The sequence below is a fragment of the Chlamydotis macqueenii genome, chromosome Z (genome assembly GCF_036417535.1).
Source record: "Chlamydotis macqueenii isolate bChlMac1 chromosome Z, bChlMac1.mat, whole genome shotgun sequence".
NCBI classification, from domain to species: Eukaryota; Metazoa; Chordata; class Aves; order Otidiformes; family Otididae; genus Chlamydotis; species Chlamydotis macqueenii.
Genome location: NC_141593.1, coordinates 20457487 through 20470891, shown reverse-complemented (window position 1 = coordinate 20470891; position 13405 = coordinate 20457487). Strand labels below are relative to the sequence as shown.

Below are 13405 nucleotides of genomic sequence, written 5' to 3'. Positions count from 1 at the left end.
GAGAATAAGGGGCAGCAATTCTCTGAAGTTCTGAAACTCAAGAAGCATCTACGGGATACAATCCAACTCAGACATATGAAAAAGAAATAAATACAGTAGGGAAACATGCTTTTCAGATATACTTTTAGTGACAATTAACACTGCTCCCTTATCGTAAGAACTTATATTGTTCCCACCACCACAGCTGCTGGTTTTTTAATTTTATTTTATTTCACAACTAAACAGTTTTTAATACCCTCATCCTCATTTTCAGATTCTGTATGCTCATCTTGCAGATGGTAAACTGGAATACAGAAGCTAAGGGACACCTCATCAAGACACACAGGAAATCCCCAGCAAAGCCCAGAAGTGAGCAATGTCCTGCCGAGTTCACTGCTCACCCATTGCTGTCCTCTTATGTATGAGGCGGGTTCTGCTTCCGCCTTATTTTCACCTTACAGGGTTAACGATGGGTGCATTGGTATTTAGTTTGCTCTCCAGTGCAGACAGAGGTCTGCACAATGTCATATCCACATAACAAAGATGCATTACACTCTAAGCTTGGATTTACCCTGAGGCTTAAAAAAACCCTTAAGAATGAGAATGCCTTTGAGAGATCCTGGCTGCCACATAGTAGCAGGCATACTCAGCGCTTCATTCACCTGTTTTCTGGTTCTTCCCCCCATACCTGACCAGACAGCTCTCACCTGCCTTTCAGAGCAAGCAAAGTTGTGGCATAGTGCAACTGCCCCTAACCACAAGCCCTTTCTCCGTTGCAGTCTCAAACCCAAATCCATCATGGAGGGGAGAAGAAGAAATCTAGGGTATTTCCCATGAGGTTATGTAGACCTCCATCTTGTAGGGGAAAGAAGTCACATTACATTACTCAGCTATTGTCTCATTTGGTCTGTGTCTAAAACCCAAACCACCATCATTGCCATAATGTCTTCTCACTGAGGGAAGTTTACAGATGAACAAAGTGGAACACATTTGTTAAGCCCTGGGTGTTGATAAGCCCTCTAAGCTTAGCTGACAAGAGAAGCATCTCAGAACATACCTACTTCTGTTGCACATGTAACCAACCACCTCACCATTTCCCGCCGTCGCCAATTCAGTGTTGACAGTGTCATCCGCATCACCTGTTAAAATAACACAAGAAAAATACAAATTAATCCTATTGCAAACCAAGGCAATATGCTAACAATTAGGGATTTTAAGTTGCTCAAACACACTGAGGCTTAAAATGGTAGCATCGTGTCCTTTCTACTCTGTTACCTCTTTTTTAGCTGATATGTCAAAAGATCTGAAAAATATTACTCAGCTGTCTTAGAGTAGCATGCAGAGACTAAATCCAACTGTAGATCCTTCAAGGCTAGACGAGAGAGACTGTTTCATCCATGGGGAAGGAAAAAAAAAAACCACTAAAAAAAGCCCCCCATCCAACAAAAAAAAGCCCAATCAATTACCAATTATTCAAATCAAACTATATCATGTTTCCTCCCTCTATGCACAGTAATGTTTAAAGTGGAAAAATGTCAACAATACAGACAGGAGTTAGTGTACTGTGATTTGACTGGCCACTTATTCTGCAAAGATATATGCAGAATTCCAGATATAATCAGATATTATTAAGAAGTCCACAGCAATGATTTCTCTTCCTGAACAAGGAGTCCCTGCAAATAAGTTTCATCATAAAACCACTGGAATCCTAGAAAAACGATGTTAAGCTTTGATTGTAGTGCCCCTATTTTACATCACTTGTGGTTATTGCCTCTGTTATTTCTCAAAACATGGGCAAATATGTTTATTTGTTAAAACAAATACTGCATGGAAATTGCATGTAAAGTCTGCTCCAGCTAACTGGAGAGACCCCACAGACATCTTGATGAAGAAAGCAAATAGTTTTCCCCTTACAATATCAGTCATCATACTGTGGTGTTACTATTTTTATCAATTAAATAAAGAGGTCAATAATAATAGTAATAGGTCAATCACAGTGTTCTCAGCAATGATCTTTACATATTAAACTCAACAAATGCGCTCATAAAACAGTTTGGAATTGGCAGCATTTGTAAGAGAGTTCTCAATCCATATTCCCTCCCAATCCTAAGACGACTTCAAAGTGGCATGCAGCCTGTATTTGTTACTCCTGTCACCTCCTTTAGTCCTATGCTGTACATACGATAAGAAGATGGAAAGATTGTCAAGGAGCACAAATACACAGATGATCTCCAAGAAGTCTGTTTATAAGCAACCATAACTGGTTCCAAGCTGGCCTCCAACACTCCCACCTTGAGACCTCAGTGACTGGTTGCACATCACCCTAAGTTACAGGGCAAGGACAGCTTTGTTGGCCTTAGACACTGTGGTGTCATTTTACCTAAGCAGTAATCTAAGTGCTGGATTGGAGCACTTTGAAAGAAAGCAAGCTGATCTGTAAGGACCAACCAACAGATTTTACTGTATGAAAATATGGCTAAAGGAAATCGTGGAACCAGCCTTTGCTTGAAGTCTTTCTGGAAGAAAAACAGGCAGCCCCAAGTCAAAATGCTTTGGAATACAACTATGTCCCATTCAGTCCACCAATGGCCAGGAGTCTAGGTGACTTCCTGACTGACGCACACACAAATTGAAGGCTAATACTCTTCCAATATTCATGATGAATTTTCAGCTTCCCCCAGACAGAGTGAATCCAAGAGAAAATACAGGGTTATGGACTGAATTCTGCTACTGGTGAAGGAGGGAAGGAGGTAATAAAACCCCAATTGTGTGAATGACAACTTCTCTGAAAGCCTTCTCTGATAACTTCCTCCACTGTAGTTGTCTGCAAAGGGATCAGCAGTCACAAGAGCCTTCAGCATGTGTAGTTGGCATAATAGCAGGTCCAGTGTAGACAGTCCTAACTCAAAAGTGAAAAACAATACCATATCTAGTTTCCTGACGAACTATCCTGGAATTAAGTTCCTTTCATTTGATTAAAATGACAAGCTGAGAACAGCAAGAGAGAGGCCCTCCTTTACTGATCACAAAAGACTCAAGGATTTAAAATAAAGTCTGACCAAGGAGCAGCTGAAGTTATACTGTAGCACAAGTAGCTGAAGAACTACTTCACTTCTGCTTAATATACTCTTGAACTACCTCTTCGTAAAAAGAAGTTCCACATCAGTCCAAGATTTATCCAAGATCTGTGCTATCAATTGAAGAGAGCTTCTCAACAAGTCAGTAAGTCTGAAAATGATAAAAGGCTCTGTCAATTACATAGCTTATCTGAAAGCTAAGCTTTCTTCCACACAGAATAACCTTGACTTTGCCTTGATGAATCTTTATAAGAATTTCTTAGGCTAGAGGGACAGAAGATCACACCATCTGTAAGATATATAAGAAATGGCCAACCAATCATTAGCTCCTGCACCAATGTAAAACTGCTTTATTATGCACATTGGAAGGAGGTTCATCCATAGGTTTGGGGCAGTAAGGACAACACTTGCCAAATACGCATCAAGTGATGCATATTTGACACTGTTCTGCATTACACCCTTGTCTCTAAATTGGAGAGACATGGATTTGACAGATGGACCACTCAGTGCATAAAGAATCTGCTGGATGGCTGCACTCAAAGAGTTGTGCTCAGCGGCTCAATGTCCAAGCGGAGATTGGTGACAAGTGGCGTTCCTCAGTGATCAGTATTGGGACTGGCCCTGTTTAACATCTGTCAGCAACACAAACAGTGGGATAGAGTACACCCTCGGCAAGTTTGCCGACAATGTTAAGCTGTGTGGCACGGTTGATGCGCAGGAAGAAAGGGAGGCCATCCACAGGGACCTTGACAGGCTGGAGAGGTGGGCCTGTGCCAACCTCAATGTTCCACAAGGCCAAGTGCAAGGTCCTGCACACGGGTTGGGGCAATCCTGAGAACAAATACAGGCTGGATGGAGAATGGATTGAGAACAGCGCTGAGGAGATGGACTTAGGGGTACCAGTGGAGGAGAAGCTTAACATGAGCCAGCAATGCACACTTGCAGCCCAGAAAGCCAACTGCATCCTGGGCTACATCAAAAGCAGCATGGCCAGCAGGTCAAGGAAGGTGTTTCTGCCCCTCTGCTCCACTCTGGTGAGATCCCAGCTGGAGTACTGCATCCAGTTCCGGAGCCCCCAACAAATGAAGGACATGGACCTGTTGGAGAGGGTCCAGAGGAGCTCTGCGAAGACGATCAGAGGGCTGGAGCACCTCTCCTGTGAGAACAGGCTGAGAGAGCTGGGGCTGTTCAGCCTGGAGAAGAGAAGGCTCCAGAGAGACCTTATAGTGGTCTTACAATACCTAAAGGGGGCCTACAGGAAAGACAGGGAGAAACTCTTCAGCAGAGTCTGTTGTGATAGGACAGGGGGTAATGGTTTTAAAATAGGGGGAAGTAGATTAGACATTAGCAAAAAAAAGATTTACAATGAGGGTGGTGGAACAGTGGAACAGGTTGCCCAGAGAGGTGGTGGATGCCCCATCCCTGGAAACATTCGAGGTCCAGTTAAATGGGGCTCTGAGTAACCTGATCCAGTTGGAGACGTCCCTGCTCCTTGCAGGGGGGTTGGACTAGGTGACCTTTAATGGTCCCTTCCAACCCAAACCATTCTGTTCTATGATTCTATGATCACCAGCACTAACTTGCTCAGCAGTTCTGCCAGCAGTATCTGTTTGTATGTGTGCGGCAATACTGGCACTGATGTAGCATACAACAGGCAAAGAGAGGAACAGAAGCCTTTCCTGTACCTGTAGATCTTACAGTGTCTATGCAAGTAAGCTTCTGAAGGACAGGATATACCTGAGATGCTCCATGCCTCTTTGGCCATGCTGATGACCTCTTTCCCCAGCCAGTTTAAAAGCCTTCCTTCTGCTGTGTCGTATAACACATGCTGCCATTGGAAATAGGGAGAAAGAACCCAGGAGTCTACACATTACTGTCAAATCTAGAAAAAAGTGAGAGACTTTTCTGTCACAGAGATCCCAGTGACAGAGTTGTGAAATTGTTGGTATCATCTCCTCAGCCCAATCAGGCCAACTTGTCATAGCTGTACCTGAGGCAGAACAGTACACCCCTGAAGACACTGCTGCTCAGTTCACCACGTGAGGGGAGAAAGTTTTCTAGGACACACAAATGTCATAAGTAGTCAGATACTAGACAGTGAATACAAACAACCTAATTGCCGTTAAGTTGGCGGAGGGGGTGCACAGGGCAGGCAGGAAAGGGGTAAGCATCTGTAGGTCACTAGAGACAATGCTGACACTAACAATTTTGTAGGAAAATCATTACTGTAGAAATCTACACAGCTATGATTTACTACTAGAAAATGGCAATGCATCTTCCTCCTAGAAAGCAAACTACCTTTGAGATTGTTAAAACACCTTCATAAGCCAGGACAGTGGACAAGTTCCACATCAGTTTGTTCCCAACCCTAGGACTGAGGAGAAAGTATTGGTTCATTGTATTTCTTTTACTAGATCTCATCGAAGATATTCCGACAACACCATTAACCACACAGGGGTATCCATGAATACAGTGACACCCAAAGCGTGCTGCTACCACTGAATGACACCTGGTGAATACTTGAGGTGACACACAGGTTAACCATAAGGATCTCTCTCTCTCTCTAGTAAACATTTAAAGCAGAAAAATACCAAGACGTGAGAAAAAAGCAGGTTTCCACAGCAACCTTAGCTTCTAAACATCTAAAATAGGCGAATAGTATCTTTCTTTGGCACAAGAAGCAACTAGGATAATATCCTTTCCCCAGAAAACTTTGGAGCTTTGTTTACTGAAGCAAAGTAATAAATGGTTTCCTGATCTTTGCAAGGTTTTTTTGAAGAACTCCCTGATGGGGAATGAAGAGATCTATTTTTGTTGAAATGAACTGTGTAAACTCCAAGACTCATCAGTGTAAGGCAGTACTACTCCAGATAAACAAAACTTAGCTGTCCCCTTTTAGCTTGCAAACTCTCTCCTAAAAGTCTGAAAATAGATCTGCGATTCTTGTACACTTCAAGCTGAGTCTGATACATCTGACTGTCCCACAGCTTGTGGAGGGCAGGATTTTGATGAAGGAAGTGAGAGGGCTGCTGTTAGCACACTGCTTAGAAACAGGTCATTATGTTTGACCTTGGCTTTCTGTAATAATTCAACAAGCACCTACCAAATCTTATTTAGGGGAAAGGAAGGGAAGGAATGGTAAGAAACTCCTCAAGGCCATGCCAAAAATACAGTGCATTTCTGGCAAGCAGAATAATTTTGCTTTCTAGCCAGTCATACATACATTCCTGAATCCATTGCACTGGTCAGCCCTGAACAGAACAGTGCCTTGCAGCCAGCCACTGCCAGCTCTCTCTTCCACCTAAATGGCACAAAGAGACTGTCTACCAGTCAATTGTGCTTTGTATCAGAAAATAGAATCTAAAAACTCCAAATAGACCCCAAACAGAGTATGGTCCTCAGTGCTAAAGAGCTATCCCCACCAAGACTGGGTCAAATTCCTTTCTTCTACTGTAGTAGTAATGAACAAGGGAAATACCTGAAGGCCCAACTCCAGAGAAACTTTTAGAAGAGTGATGTCTGGCAAGCTGTCCATGAGTGTTGCGATTTTAAATGCATCCTGGGCAAGTTTGAAGATGTGTGATGAGGAGTGGATATTTTTCTGGATGGATTCTAACACTGTCTCCAGCCTCCGAACATCACCTGCAAGGTGTAAACAGAATTACCAAAACAGAACACGCTCCCAAAACATCCAGAGACACATTAAAATTGAGCCTGATGTTGCTATGCAATAGTATGATATTTCACAGTTACAGACAGTTTGTTTTCAGAAACCTTCCATAATTAAATCACATATGAATGCAAGATACAAGACTCCTCTAGTGTCTGATGTTGTTAGTGCAGCATCTGGCCAAAAGTCATCGTGACTTGTGAATTTTAGAAGCGATTTGTCCACTCCTGGGTTTTGCCGTGTACATCATGCGTCAGGAGAGTAAAAAGCTGTCTCATCAGCCTCAAATCAAGCTCATTTGGCTACCATCTAGCTAGCTTAGCTACTCTGCTAGAAAACTAAGTGACAGGTTTGCACCACTTCAGTTTGTTGTACTCATTTCAAGCTCCTGTCAGACTGCAATTTGGATTCCTAAACACAAGTTTTATAACCTGTTTACTCCATGCAATATTAAAAGCATACATTTAGTTGAGTACATAACTGACAACAATGTACCTTTGGCTGCTGTTAGCATGGTTGACGCCAGCTCACACTGCTGGGACTCGATGTGACTTAAGGTGAACCAGCGGGGATACCGGTTTGGAACAACTGATGCAATGTGGTGCGGGCGGGACACGTCTCCCAAAGGAGCTGTAGATTCCAATACCAGCAACCTGAAATAAGGAAGAAATACTCTTTTTTTAAATAATTACTAGATCAGGTTACTCACAAGTAAAACTAAAGCTGCAAGAACACTTGACCTTGTTCATGAAATGTGCCTTTGTGAGCACACAAAAAAAAAAAAAAAAAAAAAAAAAAAAAAAAAAAAAAAAAAGATTGAAAAACCACTTCTCTTCTTGGGGAATCTTGAAAGTCCATTTGCCAACCAAACTTGTCTACATCAGTGGGCATCTGCAGGAATTCACAGTACAATTAAGCCACTCATTAGCCAAGGCAGCAAAAACTTTCTGCATCACGCACAGAGCTGAAGCTTTTTTCCCTGCCTTGCTTCAAGTCTTTAAACACAGCCCTCAGAAAGGAAAGTGGAGTAGTTCTCCACAGGACTGAGAACATGTAAATATTTTTCAGTATTTGGAACACACTTTCTTCACTTACAAATGCTCAAAGGGAGAGGGATATTCAACAAGTCATTCAAATTTTGACCTTGCAATAAATTCAAACATATCAAAAAGGACATTTTACTGCTCAAATATGATTACTTTTTAAAGTCCTTACACTTCAGCCTAATGTTTTATAATGTACCATAATCTGATAGTAAGGTCCCAAATAGCAGTGACAGAGGAAGTTTCCTTTAAAGTTACTTTTCAGACTCCATTTTCTAATGCTGAAGCAAGAACTTCTTGGAGCATGTGTCAATCTACAACAGTCTTATCCATCAAGGACAATTCATACTCAGAAAATTCAAATTAATGTGTTTGAGAAAATATAAATTAATGTGTTTGTTGCTGACTACTACAACACAAACTACAGCCCAGCACAGAGACTGAGCTGATGGCCCTTACACTAGATACAACCAATACACTAGATAGAATACAAATGCCAATGCAAAATATAGGCGTGAACAAAACCAGGCATTTTTATTCAATACAATTAAGCATAGTTCAAGGACACGAACAGTTAATGAGACACCAAACAATATTAATAGACAATGTCCAGAAGAAAAGCCCTTCCAATGCTTAGCTTTTTGATCAGCATTAATATCTGAGTTCTGTTTCTATCAGCTTTCACATGTAAGTTATTTTCTAGGAGGAAGTCTTCTGAGAGGACAAAGGAAATTGGATTTCTCTTGTCAATAAAATTGCAACTACTGAATATTGAAAATACAAAGCATTGAGATTTTCTGCGATATAATATTTCTTATGGAATAAGCTCATTTAAACATAACTCATAATTTCTAGCACTTAAATACTTAAGTTCTTTAAGTAGCTGGAGTGCTTATCTTAAAACTATCTTACTGAAAAAAAAAAAAAAAAAAAAAAGACATCTGCTGCAGTTCCATCAGTTTTCTGTTGCTTCCTGAAGCATATGAGAGTATCTTTAAGAATTTCCTGAGAAAGGTAATTTTGACTACACAGCAGGGTGTCTAGCAGACACATACAAATACAACACACCACATAAATAACTATGAGCAGGTTATGTTAACATTTTCAGACACATTTATGTGCATGATAATAATAATTAAAAAAAGACTTCCCTTTTGATTTGTATAGAGTTGAATCTCTTCCCTAGTACCACTGAGACACCTCTTTTTACAGCTTTAAATATATAAAAATAAAATACATATTAACTCTTCAGCTGATTTTTGCCAAGCATAGAGAGAGGGCAAGGGGGAGATGCATTATTAGATGTTTTCAATAAACAGTAAAAGTCCCAACTACCTAATGCAAAAAGGCATTGTTCGGTTATGAGTAAATAGACAAAGAGCATGAAAGAAAGAGGCTGTTTGGGGGAAATCTTTTGTCACTTTGAATTTCATCGCCAGCTTCTATGTTCCTTTGCTATGAAAAGAAATGCTGTTGTGAATTAGTGGCTTTCATGCAATTCTGGCAAGATTAGGGAACATCAGAACAAGCACAAGCAGATTTAGCATTTTTCACTTTTTTTTTTTGGTCCCCTTTGAAACATCAATTATTTAGCTAGGTTTTAGCAAAGCTACCTTGTGATTAAACATCAACATTAAAGTCTGGCTCCCAAAGCCTGGATGAAATTCAGGCTTAACAAGGGATCAGCCAAACTAAGATAAACATTCAAGCTCAGATTCCAAGCGAGCAGTCAACTAGGTCAGTGCAGATTCACATTCTCCAAAGCTCTGCTCCATATGTTTCAGAGCTGCAAGTAGAGAACTGTATACAATGAGCATCAGTGATAGCACAACCCTTTCCTTCCAGATCTGACGTACATGCATGAAAGGCTTTACGGTCTCTGCTTCCATTGATTTCAAACTGAGTGTTCCACACACTCAAACTGGATTCAAAAAATGAAACAACAGGTGATTTTGAATACAGAGAGGTAAAATACTCCACAGCTGCCATCAAGGGTCATTGAGCTGTGTAGTCTTGTGTGTAGACTGACAGTAAACACTTATGTCTAGACAGTAGCTCTCTGGGTCTTGGGCTTTAACAAATGTTGAAGTGAAGAAATAAATATGCTCCACTTCTGAAAGCATGAGCAATCACAGATTTCTACACAGCACCTTTACTAACTTCCACATGAGATTTCCGTCCTTGCCACAGCCATTTCCTCTCCGCCACTGAAGAAAAGATGCTCCAAGTTTTCCTTTTCTGATCCATTCAACCTCACAACCATAAGACAGACATTCAACCTTCATGTTTGCTTTCTTCTTCCTCCTCAAGGCATTAAGTTAGTTTTTCATTTGTTTTTTTTTTTATCAGGAGTCCTTTATACACTGAACTATTGCTTTGGTGCGAATGGAAAGGGTAACAAATCTTCTTCAGAAGAACTTGAGAAAGTGCTTACGAATGCAGACATAGAATAGAAAGTGTCTAAATCTGCCATTACCACGGTTCAAGATAGCAGTCCACATTTCTGAAGAGTGTCAAATATCAAAATATAGAAAGACTGATTATTATCTAGGATTGAACTCTCATTTGCCATATAAAGTGATGACAAAAGGGCTACGGAGAAAAGCCCCAATTACGCTGATGTCTCCTGTGATTTTACCAGATGGAAACGAACTGACAGCTCCTTATACTGGTCTGTTTGAGAAGTAACTTCTTTGGCTGAGGTGACAGCTTCACGCAAAAAGATGGCTGGAGCTCCCCATGACTAACTGGAGATTTCATCATTTGGATCTTTCAATGTAGAATTGTGGATCCCAATGGGATCAGACTGCTCATTCTTCAGGTGGATTCGAGTACTGATGTTACTGCACAAGTTCTTAATTAGGGCAATAATATGATTGTCCACGCCCCGTTGAATAAGAGCCGTGATGATGGCTCACCGTGTCAAAGGCTTTTGCTAAGTCAACGAATACTACCCCCAGGGGTCGATCCTGGTTGTTTTTCCAGCTGAGAAATGAAACTTCCAGAAAAGAACTTTTCACTTATGACTAGGTTCTGGGGAAAGCCCAAATCCTTGTTCAAAAGGACTGGCATGCTGCTGTCATGTTCACTGAAGCATTCAGTGCGCTGTGCAAAGCTGCTGATAGATGTCTATTCCAGCCTTTCAGGGTGGTTTCAGTAGTTTAGTTTAAGGAGGAAAACTCCACACAAACAATCTCTGAGAAACTCTTTAAGGTAGTGACTGAAAATAAATACAAGGACACAAGTCTACCTTATAAAATTGACTTGTCTGAAAAAAAAAAAAAAACCCCAAACAGAAAACAAAACACCATACAGTACAAAAAACCAACCAAACAAAAAATCTCACCGACCACATTTTGTACTATCTTTCTCATCTGATACAACCAGTCCATTATTGATGGACTTGCAATAAAAGAAGAGGGGTGTACGTAGATGGCCTAGACAGCTTTCTGATCATACATTTGAATCTTCTCAATAGTTCAGCAGTAATGCACTTCTGTCTTCTCAATCTATTTCCTAAAATGCTAATCATAAGCAGCAAGTATGCAAGGTCACTCTTCCCATTTCTTAGATTCCTTCCTTAACATCCATTACTAGATACTCTCAGAGGCAACCCAAGAGGCTAAGTGGACCTTTAGCCTGACCTGATAGTAGCTATGTTTTGTTCTTACGCATGCCCACCCATTTAGTCCTTTGAACACAAAATTATTTTCTTCTATGTTTTTGGAGAAACTAGCTCCAGAATAAACAGTAGTAGGACACAATCTGTCTGATGAGGCAAAACACTACTTATGTGGGCAATCTGTCAATCACTCTGCAATCACTCCTGATAATAATGACCAGAAAAACTCAACTTTTTTTTTTAAATTTAAGATCTCAGACTTGATTGCTCTTAGTATTCAGTTATGGCTATTCTTTGTCAACGATCAACTACAACGTTCTTGACAGCGACCAGACAATCCAGATGGGACGAGTTTCTTCCCTGCATTGTATATGGACAACACATTTATCGCTGATCACTCAGGCCCTAGAAACTTTCTTCAGAAGGCTTCTCTTAGTCATCATTAGCAATCCGGCCTGCCTTGAGATAAAGTGAGCACACACTGAGCACTCCGAGAAACATCATTTTCCTGATTACTGAAGACAAATGGGATGCAAGTCATACATTTTGTTGTCATATGACATACTGCATTTAAATTCCCAGTGTTCACCCAGAAGTGGGCAAGACTGCTTCATCATGAAGCACAAGAAAAAAAAGTACTGGCTCAGACCACACCATATAGATTCTAATCTAATACTGAGAGTTAATTTATAAAGAAGGCTGGTGGAACAAGTAGTCCCACCAAACAGGCTAAGTAGCAGATGATCCTAAGACTGCAGGTGAGATGGTTCTTTCCTCACTTCCTTGCCAATACCATCAGACAGACACACACACACACAACCACATGGGTGAGAACGCACATGCTAAAGCTGTCATTGTTTAACATAAAACTAATGTGCCCCAAAAGTGGGATTCTAGAAAGATTTGCAAGAGAGAATGCTCTTTTACAGATGTAGCTAAACACTAATTGTATACTTATAAATTATTATACTGTAAGTTAATACAGACACCAATTGCTTTTACAGATGACAGAACCAAAACAATTTCTCCTTAAAGGGAGGAATGCCTCTTTTAGGAAAAAAAAAAAGGCTAGGTCTTGATTACCAAGCTTTTTCCCCTTTCCCAATCACTACTTGTGTTCTTTCTAAATGGTTCGTGAATACGTACCGCATGGCTCTCAGTGCAGTTTTGTATGCCAGTTCAGCATCATGAGGTAGGAGAGAGGTGAAGAGATACTTGGCAAATGTGTGCATTGGAACACTCTCTCGATGGATAACTTCACCTAAACCACTATATGGTCCAGCTGTGGGAAAGAGAAAGAATGTCAGCCTTTACATACTACTACACCCCAGTCTCCGGAGCTTTAAAAACATTCACTATAGCTTCAGTTAAAATCGGTATTCAGAGACAGAGTCTGCTGTACAAAAGGTAAAATTACATTGCTGTTTTCTGTGAAATATATTGCACATATATCACATATGTACAATGTATTACAAGTATATTAAATATCATATATTCGAGACAACAAGACAGATTGTAAATTGCACAGTACTAAGCACACTACCAGTGCACATACAAATGGCAAAATCATTCTGGTGCTCCATGGGGCTCATTCAACAAGCCTGTGTGGTATGCAAAAGTAGAAAGTGATAATCCTGTATTTGCCTCCACGTAGTTACATTGTGCACAGGAATCCCGATGCACGTTGTTGGTGTGTGACTGCTTTATCACAAATCCACCAAAAGGAAGGAAAAAAAAAAAAAACCAACAAACCACACCAACAAAAAAAGAGTGGTTACAGTGGAAAAATGCCTATCTTTAATTGAAGTTACATGACCAATTACTACCGCAGCAGCTGATCCCTATTAATGTCTCACCTGACATTAGGAATTTAAATAACACTTTGGTCTGGACTTGGTGTCCAGAGAAGGCTAGGTCAGATGCTTGCACCAAAGCTGGTTTTGTTAGTCCAGTTTAGCCGTAAGACCTTAAAAATTGTATTGTAGGGAAACGATCCCCATTGCTAGGGCAATGG

At 40.6% G+C, this 13405-nt stretch overlaps 1 protein-coding gene across 1 annotated transcript in view; it reads right to left on the bottom strand.

Annotated features, from left to right (window-relative positions):
* The window catches only part of ZSWIM6 (zinc finger SWIM-type containing 6), a 118567-nt gene that overhangs the window by 3918 nt on the left and 101244 nt on the right, over positions 1 to 13405 (bottom strand). The window contains exons 10-13 of the mRNA XM_086770195.1: positions 12538 to 12673; positions 7222 to 7379; positions 6535 to 6698; positions 1037 to 1118 (exon numbers count right to left, since the gene is read on the bottom strand). Of these exons, the coding sequence (XP_086626321.1) occupies positions 1037 to 1118; positions 6535 to 6698; positions 7222 to 7379; positions 12538 to 12673 (540 nt within the window). The remainder of the gene's footprint in view (positions 1 to 1036; positions 1119 to 6534; positions 6699 to 7221; positions 7380 to 12537; positions 12674 to 13405) is intronic.